The following is a 24,626-nucleotide window of genomic DNA, read 5'->3' on the forward strand; positions in this document are numbered from 1 at the left end:
TTCTCCTTTCTCATCAAAGCTATTTTACAAGGATGTTTGGCTCACAAGGGTAACAACCTTTCCAACATATATCCCATGTGCCCTCCAAGATTTTACCTTCAGGAGGTTTTAATCCAGCACTTAGCTTGTTTGTCTGATTCCCATTTAGGTTCCCCTTCATAATAGGTTCTTTTCTTTTAGTACCACACAGCTTTGACCATTCTCCAAAGTTTTTTTAAGAAAATATTTCAGTCTACTGCTATATAGTTAATTTATGCAGAAATTACTGAGTCTTGTGGGCAGCTACCAAGCCTCACTGTGATTGGAACTAATAACTATTACCAAGATATGATCATTTCATTTAACATTAGCAAGCCATCTGGTGTCTTTGTATCTTGTTGTAACACATTGCCACTCAATCCACTCATTAAAACAAGACAAAAGTAGCTAAGGTTAAACATATACACAGATGATAAATTTATCCTCTCAATTATGTTTTTGTGCAACCCCTATCCCCAGAATATACCTTCTTAGATTTTTGAAGTATGAGAGTACTACTAAGATCCAATCTGACCTCCTGTATAATGAAGGCTATCTACTTCCTCGAGTAACCTTTAAATGAAAAGAACAACATGCTTGGGCTATGCTGGATCTTCCTCATAATGGCTGCGATGGATGAATCCACCCCATTCCTAGAAAAGTTATACCAGTGGTTAATGACTCTCACACTTAAAAATATGCACCTTATTTCTAGTCTGAATTTGCCAAACTTCAGCTATGAAACATTGGATCTCATTATGCCTTTTTCTGCTAGATTAGCGAGTCATCTACTGTCAAAAGTCTCATTCCCATTAAGGCGCTTGCAAACCATGATCAAGTCACCTCGTAACCTTCTCTTCAGCAGATTAAACAGACAGATCTTTAGCCTCTACCTGCAATACTTACTTTCAGACCTATAGTCATACTTTCACCTTTAATGAATTCTTTCCAGTTTTAGGCATATTTTCAAAGTGTGATCACCAGAACAGGACACAAAAGTTCATTAGTATTTTCCTTAATGCCATACAAAAAGGCACTTCCTACTTGATATTCAGTTATCTATATTTCAAAGATTATAATATATACAATTTAGAACTGCTTTATCAGAGTCTTGTGCTAAAGTGCTTTTTGTATTTTTTACCATTCTCTATGAGGTATTCAATTCTAGCAGTACCTGGTAATGCAATTCCACTTAAAGTCTTATTTTAAGACATTTTTTTGCATTTTCACTTCTTAATGTAAGGAAATTACATTCCTGAAGTAATTAGCTTTTGCAGAATAGAAGTATGTTTAGAAAACACACAAACACAGGTATACTATACTGACCAAAATTAGTGGGTTTTTTCTGATAACTCCAGATTAATCATTAGATTAATTTTAATCATTAGATTAAAATTCCTAATTTTACCAGGAAATTCATTATTAAAGATCGTATATATAGGTTTTAGTTTATCTTTCATGGAATGCATATGTAATTAACCTATATTGCTTGCACAAGTAGCTCTAGTGAATAGCATTTACATCAAGAAACCCCTAATGTTCTCCTGGATATTGCTTCAGACACCATATGAATAAAATGGGATTGTATAGTTTTCATTTACTTTTCTGTTTGAGCATGATTTTCACTTACTGATAATCTGTGAGAACAGATGTCGTTATGTCTACTGCTTAAGTTTAAATTAATTTCATTGGGTAAATAATATCCATTAATAATAAAAATATTAATAGTGGCAGAAAATAATATAAATTCATTCACTACTAGATGAGATAGTAAACAACAGAAAAATATTTCAAATAATTTGGTTTCGAGTTGGAACAGTTCTTGATTATTGGTTCAGTTTCATGTCATAAAACATTTGCTAATCATGATCTGTTCACACAAAAAGTCCAGAAAATACGTGTTCAATAGAACCTCAATTTGACCTAAAATTTATCAGCTGAATAAAGGAATTCTATTTTCTTACGATTTCTCTTTTTCACTCATAGTGAAGGAGGAGAATTCATTAATATAAAAACCCCGTAAATTATGTGATCTGACATCTTAATCTGTTGTGTTTAAGTTTAGGTTATTTCAACTGCAAATAAAAATCTTTAATGTAGGATATGAAAATTCTATTTCATTAGATGTAAGGCAACTCTAGTTCTTGGATACAATATATTAGAGAATCAGAAAATATATCTATTTTCTTATATATATGAATAAAGAAAGCAGAAAAAATTAATTGTGCAGATAAGGGAATGCTATATTAAGGGAAAAAATTCCACAGAAATAGGAATAATCTCTGTGCACTTAGAAAACCCACATTAGGGGCATTAAATAAAAAAATAAATTTAAAAAATTAATAAGAAAGTTAAGAATGAGAAGGAAACTAAAAATTTAAAGTTGCTTCCTAGTATTTCAGCATCCACAGTTTGAATCTGAAATAGAATTAGGCCAAAATTTTCTGCCATACTAAAATTAGGTTAAATCCCTATAGCATTTTCTGGTAATTCAATAAACACCTTGTATTATTTCTTTATGTCTCAAGACAAAAAATAATTTTGACTCTTTTAAAAAACAAGGTCTTTGAAATTTCAATGTTGTTACTTTTAACAGATTTACATATTTCCTGACATAAAGAGATCTCTAATTGATAAGTTACTTCTATCAATTTAATCAGCTCCATTTCCAACGAGTATTCTGAGGAGAATACTCAGAACATTGTCAATGCATGCTTTAAGTAAATCAGCCTGAGGCATTCTAAGATATTGGAGTTGAATGATTTTTATTTCCAATAAGAAGCTGAAAGCCTTAGAAATTTTTTACTTTTTTTTAATTAAAACTATTTGTACACTTTCGGTACAAGGTCTATGGTCATAAGGTTAAATAGAGATTATTTAACCTTGATATGTAAACAGATTTTCTGGTCTCTGAATTTCATGAGAGAAACTGAGCACACAGTCTTCAATTTCTGTGCCAGTTTAAAAGCTGCCTTGGTCCTCAGTTTGCTGATTACAAATGCCAATCTGACAGCCAATGTAGAGCTTTAGGTGATAGCATAATAACTCTTAAAACTAGACTATATTAGCCAAAGGTCTTTAGAAATTACCAACAATCAGGTAGATATTGTTATACATCTCTCTGGAAATTCTGAGACACCTCTGCACTGTCCAACATAAGGAGTTAGAAAACAAACCGTCTTCACTGTCTTCATAAATACTTATCACTAGTTAAAGTCTGCTTAAATGCCTGATGAATCTAGGCAAGAAATATTTTCCTCCAATTCAGTATCTCGCTTCAAACATTTCAAACTGAATTATCTTAGTATGAGGTTAAAAGGAACAAAAAAACTGGGATAATCTGAGATTTTTATATGGACCCAAAATTTCATTCAAAAGTTTCTCAAAATTATGAAGCCCAAAAGGTTTTCCTCAGTAGAGCCCCTAATATTCTTAGTATTTCTCTATTAAAAAGTACAATTAGGTATAATGTTGCTGAACTGAATGTAACTTTTTATATGACAAAGCTTAATCTTGTACACAGCTATAGAAGATCTGAGCAAAGTATTCAGATTTCTTCATGTACTTCACTGCTATAAATTCAATTCTTTAGAAGAAAATCATCAAAGAAACTTTTTGTTTTCTGTGATGGATTTTTCATTTGATTCCTTTGCTGTCTTTCTAATCATAAATAAAAAAAATTGTTTCACTTGTTTTAACAGCATCAGGAATCGTACCAGTTGCCCTGCAGTAAGGGGCCAAAGTTTACCCCCCAAAATCAGGACATAACATCTTCTCAAACAGAATATAAAACTTACCTTGAAAAATGTCATGGTTGCTCCATCTTCAACTGCCCCATACTCTATCTTTGTCTGCTTGGCCAAATCATCAGCAGAATCAATAGGGGACTCCATACGTTCCACTGTCAGAAAGGCGGCTAGGTTAGCAGTGTACGAGGAAATGATGATAAGTGTGAAAAACCACCAAATGCCTCCCACTATCCTGGTGGAGAGGGCTTTAGGCATGAGCTCAGAACCTAATGAAAACCAGGGGAGAAAGGTGAAACGGATGCACAGAAAACAATTAATAAGAGTTCAGCACTTTTTGCCACAGTGGGGAGATGGAATCACTGTGCAAAAAAATCTTTAAGCTAGAGGTTTACACGTACTGCTTGTACAAACACACACAACTGAAATGCAAAATAACTGGTTAAATATATAAAGACAGATTTTTTTGGAGCTGTGGGAATCAAAATATAGTAATGGGAGATTCAATGATCAGTGCTATTTAAAAATTTCTAAACACATATATAAAAAACCAGTACGAAAAAAGCAGTTACTTCAACTTGCTTTCCATAAAAAATAAGCAATTGATGAAGATACCAGATGTGAAATAAAGGATTTCATATCTGAAGAAACAAAATCTTAAATCTATTATAAGTATGCTTTTTAGTTTTGTCATTTGCATTGCTGTAAAGGATAGTTTATTAAATGTTTAGATTAAAAAAATTATTATCTCCCATCTCTATGTTTAGCCCCAGAATTTCATATAAATATGGGTGGCTATGCTACATACTTCAATTTAATGCAATAACAATAAAAATATTAGACTTCTATGCATAAACTAGATAAAGATAGATTATAATGCATTGCTGGAGTTGCCTGCTCATGGCACTAAAGAATGGAGGGAGAGATAGACACTGTATAGTAATTTGCATAATTTTTAATGTTTATTTAGAGCCTAATGAGACAAATTGAAGCACATAAACTCCTCTTGTGTTTAATTACTAAAAATAGGAATAAATTAAATTCACTTTAATATAAAATTACAAATATTTATTATAAATGAGCATGTATGGATATTTTCCATAATGTTATAATTGAATGAAATGAAATTTCTAATGATGTCAAATAAATAATTTCAAGCTTCATTTTAAGAATTTTATATAAGATCTTTTAGAAGTATCTGGAAACTCATTTTCAAGGAAAAAAGGTTTCACCATATCCACTATACCACTGTACCAAAACAACCCCTGTTTGTTAATTGGTTACTATGTTTGATCTTAAATTTCCTGGGTAAAATGGAATGAAGGCAAGATGGACTATTTTATTCCTGTTAAAATTTAGTGCTTATATTGAATTAGTTAAGGAACTGGTCCAGCAAGGTAACACATCTTCATATAGGTGAAAGATTATGTCAAACTTCCAAACTCAATGCCAAAAAAAAGAACAGAAGGACTGGGGAGGCAGGGGGGAAGAAAACAAAAGAAAAGGAAAAAAGAAGTGGTATCATAACTGGACTACTGTATTCAAAAACAGCCCATCTTACCCTGCAGTTCATCTTACCCTTGCTGTTTCAAACAAAAAAGGCTGACAGACTTGGACATGACAGCCAACTCCAGCGCCAGACTCTGCCTAGAATTCTGCAAGGGAAAAAGTAGAAAAGTACCTGTCTGATGTAGTTGCTCCTAGGCCCTGTTAGTCAGACACTTAGACACCATAACACTAAGAGATTTCCCAACAAGCCCACTATCATGAACTCTTAAATTGCTCTCGTTTCATTTTAAAAACCAACACCAGTAAAGTCAGATAGGACTGGAAAGAAAAGAAGAGTGGAGACATTCGCCACAGTTACCCCAGTTACCACAAGTTCATACCTTACCAAGGACTGAAACCGAGTGCCACCTGGGCCCATGAAACAGAGCCTGGTCAGGGGCTGACTGTCATGTACCCAAGGTAACGTCATGTCCAGCACTATGTCCCACAGTTTCCTGGGAGCGAGAGGTGCCAGCAAGACATGTATGAGTTCCCTCTATCACGTAACCTCCAGCACTATGCAAATCTTTTGTAACGAAGCAGCACTTAATAAGTTAATATGAATATGGGCCAAACGTTTCTATATTGTTTCCAGTGGAAAGTTATGGCTATTAGGTGAGAACTTCTATGCTTGTCTAAAAGCCTGCTTTTAGATGACCTAAGGTTTTTGAGAATTTTTTTTTAAACAATCATCAAAATCAAGACTGATACTGCATCCTTAAAATGATGCCTTTAAAATTTATTAAAGGATGAACTGAGTAAAGGTAAAATAATATAAGTCAAGGACAGAGGGTCAGCCTTAATTCTGAAAAACTAGTTTTCCTTCAAGGAAAACTATTATCCTCCACAGATATCTTTTAAATGAAGGTTGGAGGGTGTTTTTCTTATTTTGATTCTCAAAAACAATGTTTAGATGTTATGGACAAAACTACCTTTTTCTTGCAAAAAGATGATGTGAAAATCTAAATTGTTTTTTCCATCCTCCAGAAATATGAAGCATACAGCCACATAAGTAATAAAATTCAGCATTGATACCTACAATCCTGAGAACTGTGAATGGAATTCAAAATACCTTCTTTCATTCAGCATCCCTTTTTTCGATAGCTTCTTAAAGCAATAATTATCTTACAAACATGTATCGGGCAACTGTGCTTCATCTAATTTCTTGAACTGTATATTGACAACCTAGCTGATAGCAAACAGCGAACTATAGATGTATTTTTATTTCTGATTTGAAATCCTGATTTCTTTTTACCCATTAATTAATGTTTTTCTGAGCACAGTACTTTTTGCTGTGGCATTTGAGACTTTTTAAGCCTACCAACCTGATATATGACAGAATATTTATTGCAGTTACAGGAAAGCTTGATGAAATCATTTGATGAGTTAAAACCAGGATTTATAGCTGGTGTACTTATAATGGGAAGTTTTAAAAATGATTGCTCAGGTATATCCATTAAAACCAATATGTACTTGTTCCTACCAACATTTTCTATGATTCTTCTGGGGGGATATGCAGCAGTTCTTTTTCCAGAAAGAAAATCATTCCTTTTAATGGCTCTTTAACAATCTTTTGTATTACACTGTACTGCCCAGTGAAATGCCAGACCAAAAACTGAATCTGTGCTATTTAAATGTGTCTGATAATATATGACTGTGTTCAAATCCTTATGGAGAAGGGTGATAAAATGGTGATATATTTTTATGGATCTATATATTTGGTATGCTGTCAAAATAAGAGGAATATGGTAAGGAAATGACAGGTTTTAAGAATGTGCTTAAGCATTTTACTAAGATAGTTATAGTTAAAACTGGTTGCTGGTTTTATTCTGAGCAATATGACTACACAGCTGCCAATTTTATTGTCAGCAATGGCATCAGTTTCTCAGTGCATGGGTTGCTGAATATAGATTTTTATTTAAATCTTTAAGAATGGTCATTCTGATTTTAAAAATATAAATTATGACTGGACTGGATTAAATCTCATATATTATTTTATTTTACAGGTTCTAGCTACTAGATAAAATCTTTCTCTAGTTGAAAGGCTTCTCCACAAAAATTTTAAAAATAATAGATTTTTACATTATACTCTTATCTGATGAAGATGTACTCTTTTTTAGGTTGTTTAAATGGAGGTTTTCTAGGTAATGGACAGATTAGTTAATTTAACTGACAGCAAGGGTTTCCTGTTTAGGAAATAAATTATATGACTATGCTGTACTTTTTTAAGTTTTAAATCTTTTATCTGTCTTCAGACTAATTCCTAAGGTGCTGGGAATGCCTGGGTAATCATTAAAAAGCTGGTTTATGGCTACATGCACAGAGGCACTCATGCAAGTGACTTGCGCCAGAGAGCTGTTACCCCCAGCAAAAAGTGGGACATGGTGCCCAAGAGAAAGAGCAGACTGAGTCGTATACCTTGCTGCATGAGAGCTCCAACTCCAAACCAGAAACTATTTAGCAAGGTAAAATTGTTTTCCACCACGTCTGAATCAGGATTGCAAGGATGTGGGTTATACCACTCATAGGGACTAAACCTGTGGTAATTGACAGACAAAAAAGGACAGATTTAAAATGCAGCCATCACAAAGTCTATCCAGCAAATCTGCTGCAAAAGAAAAAGAAAAACAAGAGAGGTTATAAAGAAAATAATGGTTTAAAGTTTTTACAGTGAGATTGAATTATATTTAACAGCAATATTAAAAGAAAAAATAATATTGAAAATTAACATTCTAAACTATGGCTGATATTGATAAAGGTGTATAGAGATTGCCTCTGAAAGGTTCCAAATGCCACCTGTAAACATCAAAGCACTTATTCTTCTATTGACACCAATAGAATTACAGACAACTGGTCCCATTTAGTATTAGGTTCTTATAACCACTGTGCCAGTATTTTGCATCTTGAAATAAAATTAATATGTGTTAAATCACAGAAATTAAATAGAAAAAAAAAATACATCAGGCAAAATATTTTTTCCCATCAGAATTACAAATAATGAATATAACAGAAAATAAATAGTTAGCAGTAAAAGTGACATTGTTAATCACCAAACAAGGGCAATAAACACTACAATTCACAGAAAAATAATACTATAGCAAATTAAAGGAATTGCATCCTGTCCTGTGAGGTGCACAGTAGCATCCCTGGAAAGGTTTTCCAAAAGAAGCTGGGGACACTCACAAGCACCTTGCAGGGCCAGGCTCTGAGAAAAGAAAAAAAAAAAAAAAAAAAGAAAAATAAAAAGATAAACATAAAGACAATAAATTAATTATCTCAAAGATAGATACAACAGAGATAGTAGAAAGATGCCTGAGTCTGGCAATAGATTAAAAACAGATTATACACAATCAATCTATTTTAATTCATGGTTTTGCAATTGCTGTGCATTATGACAGGTTCATATCTAAATGCTATTTTATCAATTGTAGCTAAAACAAGCAAACATGTCTAGATAAATTATTCTTTGTTACAATTTCTTTCATAAATAGAAGATTTTCAGTTCTCTCTTCCTCATGATACTTTTGTAGAACTTTAAATTTTAACTCAAATGTGCAGGGTTATTCTAATAATTTAAGAGATTTAATCACTATGCCTGCCTGAACTTGGAGGCACATTGTTGAGAGGGACTTTTATTTTATGCTTAAATCATGTCTTCAAATCTTTGATAATGAACACAAGTTAATGCATGTGCATAACATATTTGAGTAAAAAAAATGAAAATCACTGCAGTACAGAAGAATGGAACTAGCACAAGACATCATCAAAATAATTAAAAATATTTCAGATTTTAATTATTAAATCAATATTAACATATTTTCATAATTTCTCAAATCATTAAAGCCACTCTGTTAAAAACCCTAGGATAGGCAGCCTTTATGAAATAACTTTTTTGATGTATCTTATAATCAAACCTATCTGAATAATTAATCTGTCACTTTGAAAAACAGAATTTTCTTCATAATAATATTTCAAACACATTATAATACAGAAAATCACATGTTCCACTTTGAAGTTCTTAATGTAATGTTAAAACACCTCTCATTTTAAAAATGTCTACTTGACAAAGAACTATTTAATTTGGATTTCCAGATACTGATACGCTGTTCAAAAATGTTGATTAAGTTCTAATTAAACATTGTGACCTGAATTCTTCTATAACTTTACAGTAAAACTAGATCAGAAGTTTACTGTCTCATTAAAAGTCTAAGTATCTTTCATGTCATGTTGTTGTCAATCCAACAAAACCTGGAAACCAAACACTCGGTGAAACTGAAGCAGGTTTTTATTCTTTTTTGCTGAGAGATATTTGAAGATTAAATTGGAAAACACCTTTTTCTAGTGAGGACAATGTTTTCTAGACAAAGCCAGCATATTTTTTACTGAAATATATATATTCAAGTGTTATATTTAGTGATTGTGACATTACTGAACAATCTAAAATGTAACTTGGTATTTTTACCTTTTTGTTCTGATGGCATATCTTATTTAACTATTTTTATATTATTTTGAAGCATAGAAAAATTTTCCATAGTTGGTTAAAAAAAAAGAGGGAACCACCTATAAGACATACAAGGTGGCTTTAGGAACAAGAAAAAATACAGTCTGAGTCCTATAGTTTTAGAATTCTCTACTTGTAAATTAAGGAACATTAATACTGGCTTATTATGGATAAATATTGCTCCTCCTTATTTTAAGGATGATCTATGATATTAGATTGTCTAGCGTAAAAAATCTTAAGGTATGGATCCTTTAATCAACTTTTTGTATGTATTACATATGCATATAAGTTTCACGTGTTTTGCCTATTGCAATAAATATTCATAAATCACAGTTACAGGTTCACCTAGCAGGTTTTATAAGCCAGGATCCTGCTCAGGGCAATGTCCACTATTTCACAACAAGGGACTGTTCAATCAGGTCTCAGAAATGCCCAAAGACAAGAATTCCACAACTTCTTGGGAAAAATGTTCCCATGCTGTTATCATAACAACGCCTTTTTTTTTTCTTTAAGTCAGGCTAGAACCTCCCTTGTTTCTAAGTATAAAGAACACCAAATTTCTTGATCAGCTTCTCTTATTAGAAAGTGACTGCTAGGAAAATTCCTTCTGCCTGATCCCAGAACTGCTCACAGTAATTAAATGTGATATAATAAATGATATTATAAGAATAATCACTTTCCTTGATTAATAGACTACATTCCTACTAATTTAAATGCAGAACACTAGCTCATAAAAAACAAGCATAAAGCAAAAAGAGAACTTCAGTGAACAGATTCAATTGTAAAGATTGATTTTTCTGACCACTGATAACAGGTACTCTTCCCATTTATCCATTTCTATTACTGTTTATTCTAACATTTCATATACACTCTTTTAATCTCTAACACCTTCAGGTGTCTGAAATACTTGGAAAAAATAGACTATAAATGAACTTTACAAGACTTGAGTTCCAGTTTTCCTAATTGTTGCTACCCACTGAAAAGGCACAAGTACTCTCCAGAAATTATTGGCTAGTGCAAACAATGTTTAAAAGTCAGCTATATCAGTAATCCACAGGAAGGAAAGATTGTGTTAAATTTACTTCCACTTTAGACATATACCATGATATTATAAATTTAAATTAATATTGAATTGAATTGAATTCATTAGGTGAATGATCAGACAGACCTACTTCAGAGCTGCAAATTATTTGAGACAGACTATAATTTATTATATTCTGTATTCACACAGCACTTGAATAACAGTGTAGAAGCCCAGAAGACAAGGTGCATGACTTGTGTGTGTCTCAAACACCTGTAGTTGAATAGCCATGGAGCCTACCAAAGGTTGTTGGTAAGAACATGTGGTAAAGAAAGTGATGTGACTGAAGAAGGAGTACATTGGAGATATGGCAGCATTTTCTGGGACAAATGTCCTTGTTCTGGCTCCTGGAAATAAGCACAACACAGTACAGCTCAAGCACAAGTCAGAGGTCAAAAAATACACATGGACTATTGATCAAAGGCTGACCCAGTACAGATTGATCAGACCACCAAAGACCTTCAAAGCCCTCAACCTATTTTCAGAAAGGTCTGGAAGAGCAATCTTCACCTGACAACTAATTTGTATAGAAAGCAAGAAACTTATCTCCAGGGTGGGGAAACACAGCTATAAAAAGGTACCTCCATGAAGCCTAGATGTTGCCCACAGGACCTTGGACACCCTACCAGCTGGATTAGTGCTGGAGCCAGGACTGGTGATCTTTTTAGGCTTCTTGAGCTTGTTTGACTCTAGAACTTGTCATGATATTAACTGTGATCTACTGCTAGCATTTCTGCTTCTCTTTTTATTTAGGAGCTTGATTCTGTGCACTCCTGGCACAGAGTCTTGACATGATGTTTCAAGATTCTGTTAATTCTTGACCTGCGGGCACCCACTCCGCCCTTCCAGTGTCCAGTTTGAGTGAAACTCAGGAAGAGACGTGACTGATTCTGGATATACTTGAACAGTTTCTACAGTTTTGATCTGTAAATAAAAACACAGATTCATACAGAGCCACAGGACTCATTCTAGATGACCTTAGATGTGATTGTGGATACAGGGTTTTTGGACACCCACTACACTCACTCAGAGCAGCATTGTCACACACTGCTGCTTTCAGTTGCTTTCACAAAAGGTGTGGTCTAGCATGTTCTAGATCAATTCAAATCTGCTGAGAATGTGTAAAGGGTACTGTCCACCAATTTCAACAGTTCTCAAATCAAAACCAGTGTTTATCTCTGTTGACATTATGAAGATAGTAATATATTTTAAAAGCAAATTAATAGATATGCATAATTCAGACTGTAATATTTGGAAAGACATTTTTAATTTAAGCTGTATCTTCTGGAGAGCAACAAAAATTGTTAAAAAGAGCAGAACACCCAAAACTGCAATTTAGAGAGAAGAGAAAATGGACTAGTGGAGTAATATTTGCAATTGCATTTTCATTATACCAAAACACAGCTGCCTAGGAATATTACACAGAACTGAATTTAAAACAGTATTGATATTCCTTGTGGGAAAAGGACTGTTTGGACCCATTAGTAATATATACAGGCCATTTGAATTTTGTGTGTTGCTTTCAGATATTTGCAAAACAGGTATCAGATACTGTCATTCAATCATAGTCAGCATGCTATGCCTTAAATTCTTATAGAGAACTTTTCCAGGTCTAAACCAGCTTTTTTTATTTTTTATTTATTATTTTACTTTTTTCCCTCAGGGTTGAAAAAGCAAAACACAAGGGACTTTTAAAACACAGGTTGATACTGAATGTTAGCTAAAAATCCATGACAGTTATCAGCTACCATTATAATGCCTGGACTTCAATTCTTATTTAAAAATTCAAATGATTTTTATGATGATGTGAATAATTTTTCCATCCTTATCTCTGACATGATACTGCCTTCTGTTCTGTCCCAAATAGAAGCTACATAACAGCTATAGAAAGGCTAAGAAAAATCTGTGTTCTACAAGGTAGTTTGAAATTACAAGGCAACAATCAAACACAATAAGCTTAATTCTTGGTCTGATGCAGTCAGATAGAATACTTCCCTATACTCATGGAATTATGAATATAGGCAAGGGAAATAAAGAAAATAAGATTGCAAAGAGGTATGATGCAAGTATAGCTTAAGGGACTAATGAGATTATTTACTGGTAGCTGTGCTTAGTTTATTTAAATTACATACTTTTCAATGATATTTCAAACACCATGTAACTATTGTGTGTTTTTAAAATGAATATGTAAATAAATTAGGGCCAAACTATATAACAAAAATATTATCTAGAGCATGATGTGATCAACAGATTCCTCATAGCTCAGCAATATATGCCACAGACACGGCACAAAATTACACTATTTGTACTATTCCAGTGTTATTTCAAACCTGTCAAATTTTCTAATTTTTCTCTGCATCACCTGATCCAGGAAATTTTGACAGGTTTCTTCTACTATGAAGAAAAACAAATTTAAAAAATTGTCAGTTTTCTTCTACTGTGAAGAAAAGTAAAGAAAATATGATTACCCACTTACATGCTCATAGACATCTCTTGCACCATCAGACCAAGAAGTGAGCAGACAACATTTCACTGCAGAACCATTAGCACAAAGATTTTACAAGCTGTAATGCTTCATCTAATGACCAGAGATTGATAAATCATAAGAATCTTACCCAATCTTTTTCATGAACTGATGAATACACTGATCCAATGCTGGATTATTACTGAAAACAACAAAGTATCAGTCTAATCTCAGCTCTAGAAAATTACTTTCTCGCATTCACTAGAGAAAAGTGTATGATTCTTCTAGTCATTGTTTTACAGGGTTTCTGTGCAGGACTACACCCTTAATCCATATCTTACTGCATAAGAACCGGAAAATTACAATATTTCAAAACCTTTTCAAGAATATCCAGGATATTAGATGGATGCTTGATTACAATATACTACACTACTTAAGAATAAAACATGTTACTACTCCTTATTAAAGCCTCCATTTCTTTTTTTCCTAAATTATGGCTTTTAGAAGAACTGAGATTTTTGTTTGGCTCCTTCACTGTCTCACCTTGTGACACAGAGTGCCACACCTGATGACTTCTGGACTGTAAACAGAGACTATGATTACCAACACCACTGCCCTGCTCAGATACATTTCTCAGTACAGTAATTGTCTTGCTTGCACTGTGGACTTTCAACAGTGCTAAAAGAATATCTATAAGTATTCTAAATTTAGGTGATATCATTCAATCTAAAGTCTAGAAAGGCACAAGATTCTTGTGTGAGTTATGTGCAGATTTTACAGAATTTTATTCTGTATGTTTACCCCATATGCCTTTAAATTGCTTGTGGCCACTATTAATTTTGAACATAGATAGGATCCTGCTAAATCCAATTGAGTCAGAGATAAAATGCAAATACATAAGCTACTGCAGGATCAGAACCAAAATCTTCATTATATGAATGAATATATCTTGTCCCATTTTTATACCATTTAAGCTTTCTGGCTAATATGAAAGAAAAAAAAGACAAAAAAAGACAAAAAAGACCAAACACAATCAGTTTATAAGCAAATAATATAAAAATTGTTTCATAAAGTTCTACTATAAACAACATAAATCATACAGGAGTAATATAACCCAGCAACAGGGAATACTTGGTGATTTTTGGAACTTATCAATTTTTTCTGCTGTATTAGCTACTAGTCCTGCTCTAATATTCAAAGAAATATGGGCTGTAGAGAGCTACAGAAATGTGTCAATAATTTGTAGCTCAAATCAGAACACAATAGAGGCTAATTTGTTTGATGAAAAGTAATTAAATAAATAAATTTAAATAAAAATAATCGTATAAAAATTCTTAACTATTATGTGATAATTGGAATAACTTTACCATAACCAAAACATTTTTACAGCTGTGAATTAAGTGTTCATTAAAACCCATTATTATTTTGGATTAAACACATAGTATATTACCATCATAATTAAAGATTAATTGTATGATGAAAATAAGTGTCAAAGATATACATACAACCTAATTTTTGAATCAGTAGTCAAGTTCCTATTGCTTAATTTATTATATATGCTGGTTTCAGTTCTTACATAACTTTTCAATTTCCAGAACATTAGTCCATCCATTTCTTGAACAGAAGAAATGTTGATAGAGTTAAATATTAAATGACAGTCAAGAATCTGAAGAAAACTTATTTAAAATTACTATCTTTTAGTGTATGTGAACTTCATAACGATTGTAGACTTCTCCCACAATCAATGTGTCCTGACTGCTGCTAAATACATTGAAGTCTTACAAAAAATATTCTAGGAGATATTTTGAGATATCTCAAGTATGGTAGGGTAGGGGAGAGGTTAAAAGAGTTGCTTCCTTTTTAGTTTTCACACCATTCACAACCTTTCCTGAGTTCTGTATCTGACGGACAACTCTGAAAACTAGAGCATTCGTTGTGCTAGAAAATATTTTTACTTCCTTTTTGGTGACATAAATAAAATTATGTCTCCAACATGATTTTCACCTTTGTATGCTTTGCTCTTTAGGCTCTTAGCATACTTTACAATCCTTGAATATTCATTTGTATTCCTTTATTCGTCTGACTCAATGGTAATAATTGGGTGCTATTTCAAAAAACAGGTTATTCACAATACTTCAAATATTTTTAATTTGTATTTTCCTTCTAAATAGCCTATATTTAGCTGTTCCATATAACATTCTTACATCTTTACCACAGAATATTATTGTTTACCCATATATTTTCTCCCTGAGCATATTGAAAAAAAATAAGGAAGAAATAAAAAAAAATTGACTGCTTTGGAAAATCCTCATCCCTATTTTTAGAAATACTTAAATTTCAAGAAATTTGTAAATTCTTTCTCTCTGGGATAGAGTCAATTTTCTTCCTAGCAGCTGGTATAAGCTGGTATGATGTTCAGTTTTGGAGGTAGTATGGTACCAGTGTTGATAATACACTGATGTTTTTAGAGGTTGCAAAGTCGTATTTATATGACTTCATCTTTTTCTGCCTTCAGAAAGGATGTGCCTTGGTCTTGCACATCCTTATCTCATGATTTTTAAGCTCATCTTGAGGAATGACTGTCCTAGGCCCACAACCATACAACAGAAAACATTTAGAAACAGAGGCCTGAGCATCATAAGCATATCCCTTGTCCAGGGATGCATAATGTGTGCCTCTGCATAACAGTGCTGAGCCTTCTAGTGAGTCCTGTGCCTAATAGAACAGAAAGCCTCTTTTAAAGATACATAGTGGCTAAATCAGCCAGATAAGTGACTTTTGGATTACTGCCTGAGCAGTTCTGAACTCTGTTTCTGATATGAAGGGCACCTTTCTCAGAGGTTAAAATCTAGGATAAAAGTCCATCTACCAAACTTTGGCCAGTAGTAATAAAAAGGGTGGCTTAGAAAGATGGTAAGGGAAAGCTGGGGAAAGTGTATTGGATATAAAATGAAAGGACTTATAGGTGGGCAAGAAGTGAGAGAGAAACCACTATGACTGTTACTGACTACAAACTGCCCCTCCAGCTCCCTTCTCTGTCTGGGGGTAGGCAGAGGAACCTGGAGTGAAGGAATAATAAAGTAAAACTTGGAAAAGGGGGGAAGAAAGGTGTAGCCTAAGTGTATTTCTCATCTTCTGAATTTTTTTCAACACATGACAACAACTGGTAAGCAGATCCCTGCCTTTATCTCAACCTGTGAGCATGCTCATCCTATTTTATCACCTCATCCTGATGCAGAAGGGATTCAATGCCTAAGCAAACATTTGGACCTCAGTCAAGGTTAACCCCCTCAAACAGAATTGGCTTACTTCTTATATTAAGAATCCTCCTTTTCGAGATGAGATTTGAGTTCTGGTCAACAGTTTGAGCACCTGTCCTCAAACAATACAAAGAACCTGCCCATGCCTCATCCAGGAGCTACTGTAAGGCTTAAATGGTAACTAACCATCACCCCGGAGTTATTCTACAAAGCTATATTTACATATCCAGCAAAAGAGAAAGTCTGAGATGTGACTCCGCATGGATTACACAGATTGGTCATCATCTGAATATCTTTTGATGGCTAGAAGGTCACAAAGAAAAACAAAAAATATGCACAGAAATATAGACTCTTATTTCCTATACATAGTTACTTCCCTTTATAACATCTTTTACTTTTGTTAAATCTTAGACACACCTTTTTGTCTTTCAGATGCCTCTCTAGATACTTCTGGAATACTTACAGAAGCTTAAAAAATGTCATATACAAATAGAAGAGTCATACTATGAAGATATGCATTAAATGGACCCAAGTAACCCTGTAACCTCAATGAAATCCTCTTCAGCTTCCACCCTTCCACACTATTTGTTGTGCTCACTTGTTTTGTCATGTCTAAAATTAGACTTGCCTGCTTCTCCAGGAAAAAAACATGTCTTATTTGCTTTGTTAAGTCTGCACCATATCTAGTCCTGGATGAGAAACATCTTCTTCAGTTCACGATACTTTTTATGCTCTCAAATGAAACTTAATCAGAATAAAGAAAAATAAAATCTTTCAAGTCGAAAGCCACAACCTGTCATGTCTGTGGGAGTGTACTCAAATCTGCTCCTGTAGACTTTCTTAGCTTTTAACTCTTCTGTACACATCTACTTCTGCCCACACTCAGGGATAAAATACTTAGCAAAATGAATTAAATCTCTATTGCATTGTTAGTATTTACCAGGGAATAGAGAAATGCCAAATTCAAGTTCTTGTTTTACTTCAGTCAATAACAGACACAAACAGAATAAAAAGTTTTACTCCCTTTCAGGGGCACCTCCTTCTCATTCCACTGCCTTTTTATTTTTATTAGAATTTCAACTAGGAATATAAAGGTTTAGAAAAACTAGCACATTTTCTAGAAATTATTTGCTATGTCACATTTCACATTTAAAAATATATATCACTTATAATTCCTGGAAAACTTTGGTCAATAATATTTTATGTCATGAACAATAGCATGCTTGATAAAAATTAAAATATAGTAATAACTTCTCCTACATACCAATCAAACCTTACCAGCTCATGGTTGCCATGTGAAGACAGCCATAAAGAGCATAAAAAAAATACAGCAGGAGGATGTTTTCAGATACAGTTTTACTCCCTTTATTTCCATTTTATTTATTCAAGACACTTTTCATTCAGAGTAGTTTCATCTTTCTGTATCCTAGAATGAGACATTTCAGTCTTTTCTACCGTCTAAACACACTTGCTTAATAACTAAGCACAAAAAGTGTCAAATATTTCCGTTCTCATTCAATAGTCCTGATGTACATCCTGTAATAGAACTGAAACTTCACATCAATATTTACTTAAAGCTCTGTAATATTATACAATTGTTATCTGCCTCATCCACTTCTTATAAAATGTAAACTAGATAGAACACCATTCCTTGCTTGGTTCACACTACAATAAACTCAGAAAAATCTCTAAAATGACTGTTTGTAAAATATTCTTATTTACTTTTTGCCAAAAAGACAGGAGATATGGTCCTATATAACAGTGTCTTTATTGATCAATTCACACTCTTAACAAAAACAATAATGACCACCCTAAATTATGCCTGCAGTACATTATATGATTTTAGAGATCTTCCTGCCAAGTATTGACAAGCACATGTGGTTTCTTTTGATTGAAATACCTTTGACAGCTTTGCAGGCCCAAAGTGATGTTACACAGAGAAGTAATTTCCATTTCCCTAAAGGGTCACACTGGACCGATAATTTACTTATTTATCTTCACAGGTTATCAATGCTATTCATTTTATAAGGTCTCCACTTCCTATGCTCAATAACCTGTACAGTATGATTGCTACTGGAAGTAATTGCTAAAGCATTTTAGAAGGTGTTTGCCAAAGGAAGAAAATGTTTAGGGGTCTTTTTCCTACTCAGAGAAAAAGAAGGTATTATACAGTGTCCTGTGTGTAAGACCAAACTCAAATTTACAGAAAGTCAATTCAAAGAAAATATGGTAATTGGTTTATTTGGCACTTTGAAATAAATGTTCATCTCTGTTTAGTACAGAAAGGGAGCAAGGGGGAAACCTCATTTCTCCCTGGAATTACCTGAAAGGAGGTTGTAGTGAGGTGGGGGTCAGTCTCTTCTGCCATATCTCAAGTGAAAGATCAAGAGGGAAGAGCCTCAAGTTGTACCAGTGGAGGTTCAGGTTAGATATTAGAAATTGTTTGTCACTCTAAGAGTGCTTAGCCACTGAAATAAGTTGCCCCGGAATGTGGTGGAATCACCACCCCTGGAAGTGGAACTGTTTAAGAGACATCTAGATGTGGAATTTGTAGATAGGGTTTTGGGGTGAGTATGGTAGTTCTGGGTTGATGGTGGGAATAGATGATCTTGAAGGTATCTTCCAACCTTGATGATTCTGAGTACTCAATATTTTGGTATTATTAGAAGAAACATAAATTATACTGTTTAAATGTGAAATTAAAATCAATAGCAAAACTAAATCAGTCTTCTTCATAACTGCATAGTTAAATCATAAAGCTAGTCATGTATTGTTCTGCTTGTGACCTGAATATGTATAAAAGATAATGATTTTGTTACAAGCCTGATCTCAGGAAGAGTGAGGGGATAAGGCAGTGTAGCTAAGAACATGTCTAAAAATATGCACCAAATGAAGTGCTCTTAATGCAGGAGTTAATAAATTGTTCTGCAATGTACCTGTGCTTATATATGGGTACAATATAGTACATTAGGGTACAATTTATGTTCTGTCAATACTCATGAGTGAAGAATACTGTGTAAAATGTTTTTCTTCTTCAATTCTTTCTAGCTGGCCACAAGAGATAAAATTTCAGGTATCCTGTATTCTGGTGTGAAACATTCTAAAAGCTCATCTTTCTAATTATATCAAGTACAATAGGTGCCAGCCAGAAAACTCTCATCTCTTATGTTAGGATTTTAATCTCACGGTTTGTTTATGCTGTTTCTATGTTATAACACTTAATTACCTCTCTGCTGATTTTATGGGTTAGTTTAATAACTTTCAAATTAATTTACTGACTACAATATCAAAATTATAATAGACATTCTGCCAGTAGAAGATCTATTTTTAAAAAGACCTTAATTTAAAAAAAAAATAAATTTAAGTTAATGGGTTTCTTAAACATGTTATCTCTGGAAAATTACTCAAATATCTCTAGGTGGGTCTGAGTAACTTCAACAAAAATCACTGAGAATATGTTCCTTCATAGAGTGTGAGGAACTATTTGGGAACTGTAAAAAACAATCAGAATTCCTGATTTCTTTATTTATGAGATATTGCAAGGTGTAGCTGCCCTAAAGGTAAGTTTGAATATACAGACAACATGGTCATTCTTAAAAATTGCAGTTTAAATTTTCCCGTTGATATCCTTCTACAAAGTAAGAATAAATCACATCAGAACTGGAAGGATCACACCTTTCCACTATTTTCCCTTTGAAGAGCATTATTATCTTTGACAAAATTATTACTATTTTAAAAACTAAGAAAAAAATGACAAGCATACCCTAACATTTAAAGATGAAAAATCACCACCCCTGTTAACACTAGTGGTTCTCTTTTTATTTCCTTTTCCACTTTACAATAAAAAATTAGGATTTTATCAGCATGGATTTTACATCCATTAAAGCTATGTACCATGAACTATTTAAATATGTAGACTTTGCACTCTCCTGGCTAATAAACCCAAAGCAATTAATATAGGAACCCTGTCAAGTACAGATAAACTCAAAGTTACACAGGTACAAACATACTCAGTTGAGTCCCGACAAGGTAAGATGTCTTTAATGGTCATTAGGAAACACAGTTATTCTTTGCTAAGATATATTTCCTTTACACTCACTGAGAGGAAATTGTATGAAAAGAAACTATCCCAAAGGTATGATTTCTTCATCTGTGATGGCACAGACTATAAAAGAAAATGAGGGTGTTGAATTTTCTAGCTATATCTTTATTGCTCCTGCTGATATTATCACTCTGTATCCCCAATCAAACTGAGTAAATAATTCACTGAGCTGTAGTGCTCCAACTGTTTGAGTATAAATGGATATTGTTTTTTAGTATATTGTATAACAAGAAAACAATTGAAAATACTTTGCATTCTCACCATTATATCTCATGGAAATAATAAACAAATTACCAACATTTTTAAAAAAAGTCAGATATTCAATATGAAACCAGAAGTTATGAGTACAATTTAAAAGCAGTTCTGACCACACTTGAACGAATTCCAGCTGTTAAGGTTACCTGATAACTAGCAGTCTTTAAGCCACAAAACCCTGGAAACCAATGTCCCTATGCAACTTGCATACAAGAATTTGTAAGGATGCTGTTGTATGCTTAAAGGAATCCAAAGCATTTGGATTAGACCAACCACAGAGATAAGTCTGCAGTTTCCCAAGCTACAGAAATTTGCACAATGATGCATAAATAAATAAACAAACAAGAGAACCATTTGATGAAAAGTAGAATTAACTTGAAAAAGAAAGAAAATGGGCAAGGGAAACCAAAATTTTGAATATAGACTGTAAGAACAACAGTCAGTAGATATAAGAAAGGGAAAAATCTCAATGGATGTGGGATAGAGTTGTGCACACCTAACTGATTTATCTCACACAAAAATTTGATCGAAGCAGATAAACAGGGCAATCCTAATAATTCAGTGTTCATTCTATCTTTAAAAGTAGCATCCATCTAAGAGCAACTGTTCCTATACCTGATGCAATTCATAATAACTTAAAAAGTTTATCCATTTTTCATAGTAAAGAAACCCATACTTAAACCAACAAAACTCTTCTCTATTCATTGTTTCCTTTACAAACTGACTATTATTGCACAGTCAAAAGATAGGCATATAATATTCAAGAATACCTCCAAAAAAACACAGTGACTCCTTCTAAAGTTAGTTTCAGTAAATGGATAGAGAAAGTTTGTAGAGACAAACTTTTAAAGAGACAAAATCTCCTCATCAGGCCACATTTGAAGAAAATCCTTGATGTCTAGAAAAGGAAAATGACAAATCTATCTTCAAAGAATGTCAGGGAGGAACAACCATAGAATTATGACCAGTAAATCCCACCTCAGACTGGGAAGATAATTAGGAAAATACTCCTTGAAACCATGTCCAAATAGAAAAGACCAAGGTGTTTCAGAACAGCAAAATGAGGTTTACAAAGACAATCATATCTAACCAGCTCAAGTATTTTCAGTGGTAAGTTTAACTCTGTGGTTAAAGAAAGAGCAGGAGACACAAACTTGATTTTAATATCTGTTTATCTGAGTGTCCTATAGTAACTCTGTGGCCAAATTAGGAAGGTAATGCCTGGACACCAGTAGATTACAAGGTGAAGAAAAAAATTTGCTGTATTTCCATTCTTGGAGAAGAGTGGAAATACTTCAAAATTTAGCTGACAGCCAGAAATGGGCAGTATTTCTCATTGGGCTGATGTAGGAGCTAAAGCTGACAAAATGCTTCATTAGCAACCTGGATAGTGGAATGGAATATACACCTCAGCAACTTTCAGCCTGAGTGTCAAGAGAAGTGATTGTTCCTGCCCATTGGACAATGAGGCTACATGTGGAGTACTGTGTTCAGTTCTGGGCCACCTATGGCATAAATATCTGAGAGTCTAGCAGAATGAGAGGTCTACAGAGTAATAGGGCAATATCTACTTTCTGTGGTCAGCTATCTGAAGAGTGGATGGACTCACATCCTTCCTGGAGATGTACAGAGAAAAGACAAAAGGCAGAAAAAGGAGTTCTCTCTGGACAGAAGAGTTTTTCACAATGAGAGTGTTTAAAAACTGAAACACATTACAGAGAAGTTATGCCATTTCCATCTTTAGAGATCTCAAAAACTTGACTTGGGCACAGCCTTGGGAAATCTTCAAAGCTCCCCCCTGCTTTCAGTGTGGAGGATTCATGTGGATGACAACAAAGTGTCTCTTCCTACTCAGTCTATTCTATAATTCTATCATATTTTGTAGGAGAAATACATTTACACAAGAGGACAAGACGTAGGTGAGCAGACTTTGCTAGTACTGCTCTAGTTGGACTAAAAGTTGCTATTCAGCTTTTCTGAAGGAGTTAATATACATGTTGTCATTGTGTACAAGGATCCAGAATATAGACAATATGTGCACATTCTAGTTTTAAGCATAAGCTGTAATTGTGGGCTTTGTCATGGAACAGACATAGCCAAGAAAACTCTAAAAGCCTGGCCTCTCTGACATGTTTGACCTCTAAAATATTAAAAGATTTACAGTTCTCATTTTCCAGAAGCTTGATATGAGATGTTTCCAAAGGATCAGGCAATATTATTAAAGTTTCTAATATAGGAATTTATGCATCTTAAGGCAGGCATCTTAGAAATCAGGAACATACAATAATTAGTTATTGTATAGAAATATATATTTTTTAGTATCTGGATAAATATAAGAATATGTATTGCTTAGCACATGTAAAAATATTATTATAAAAATTTTAATTTACTAAGAAAATTTTTTGCAATTTTATACATGAAAAGCTAATCTTTTATTATGTGTGTCTGAGGGGGAAAAATAAAGCTAATTGCTCATTCAACCAGACAATTATTGTTAATATTTATCTACATAGAAACTAATCTCTCAGGAGCACTGTTCTGTTTTGAGCAAAACGGGTCATGTGCAAGATAAAAACCATATTTATGATGAAAACACTCCAAGTTTGTATCATTGAGTTTATAAAGTTAACAAGTATGGTCTCAGTAATATACATTAAGCTTGTTCACAGATTATCCAATAAACTAAATATATCTGCCAGCAATTTGAATTAAAGCAGTCCTTTCTTCTTCTGTCTATTTCAAAGCCTTTCCAGCACTAACCTTTAATGCCTACTAAATACACAGTCACAAAGTCAAAATTATTTCTTGCTTAAGACTATTTATCCTATGTATTTTTTATTTTTTTATTTTGAATTTGGTTTAATTTTCAGTAACCTCTAACACACAACCATGTTTCTACTAAGAATTTTAAAGCAAGATAATGATTTTGTAGAAGGTAAGCAGACAATAAAACACAGTATTTCAATTTGTGGCACAGCAAGCAAATACTAAACATCCCAAGGTAGCTTTTACTTAGGCTAAGTGGGCTGTGTTGCAAGAGTGCATGGCACGCAGTCTAGTAGTCGCTACAGGTCCTGATACTCTACTTTTCCATTTTGAATAGTAATTATTGTAATGTCAAGCATACGTGCCCAGTATACCTCTGGACTATCTGACTTGGTTTTTGTTTATCAGCTGCACAGTGACTTTGTTTCCAGATGTGATAAGAATACAGACCCAAATCAAAAAAATTAAGTCATCATTTCTTAATGCCAGGCAAGCCACTACAGTCATTTGTATATCCTCCTTTTGTCTGTCCAACTGGCTGTAAGAGCAAATCCATCTGTTCAAGTTACCTTCTGAATTTAAGCTAACACATGATATTGTGCCATAAGGATAATTTAAGAATATTCATAATTATATTATGAATTGTATAGTATTGGCTGTAAAGGATAACTTAAGAAACAAACAAACAAACATTAAAAAAAAACCAAGTGTAATTGAATGCCGTTATCCTTACTATGGTCTGGAATACACAATGTGAATTTTGCCATGGATATCAGTAGTTCTTTTACCTTTTTGTGAATTGTATTTTCAGACTGTGGTATTTTTATGATCTTCCTTTAATATTTGGGGAGAGTTATTCTTCTTTCTGTGAGCATGGAATGCTCT

General features: G+C 33.5%; 1 protein-coding gene across 2 annotated transcripts in view; it reads right to left on the reverse strand.

Annotated features, from left to right (window-relative positions):
* GRIK2 (glutamate ionotropic receptor kainate type subunit 2) overlaps positions 1–24,626 on the reverse strand; it is a 364,036-nt gene that overhangs the window by 87,089 nt on the left and 252,321 nt on the right. For both annotated transcript variants that reach the window (XM_005518233.2, XM_088052479.1), the window contains 2 exons: positions 7,731–7,849; positions 3,816–4,033 (listed from right to left, as the gene is read on the reverse strand). In XM_005518233.2, the coding sequence (XP_005518290.1) occupies positions 3,816–4,033; positions 7,731–7,849 (337 nt within the window). The remainder of the gene's footprint in view (positions 1–3,815; positions 4,034–7,730; positions 7,850–24,626) is intronic.

The sequence above is a fragment of the Pseudopodoces humilis genome, chromosome 3 (genome assembly GCF_049639895.1).
Source record: "Pseudopodoces humilis isolate 2021_Gansu_Grassland_sample_001 chromosome 3, ASM4963989v1, whole genome shotgun sequence".
Lineage (NCBI taxonomy): Eukaryota > Metazoa > Chordata > Aves > Passeriformes > Paridae > Pseudopodoces > Pseudopodoces humilis.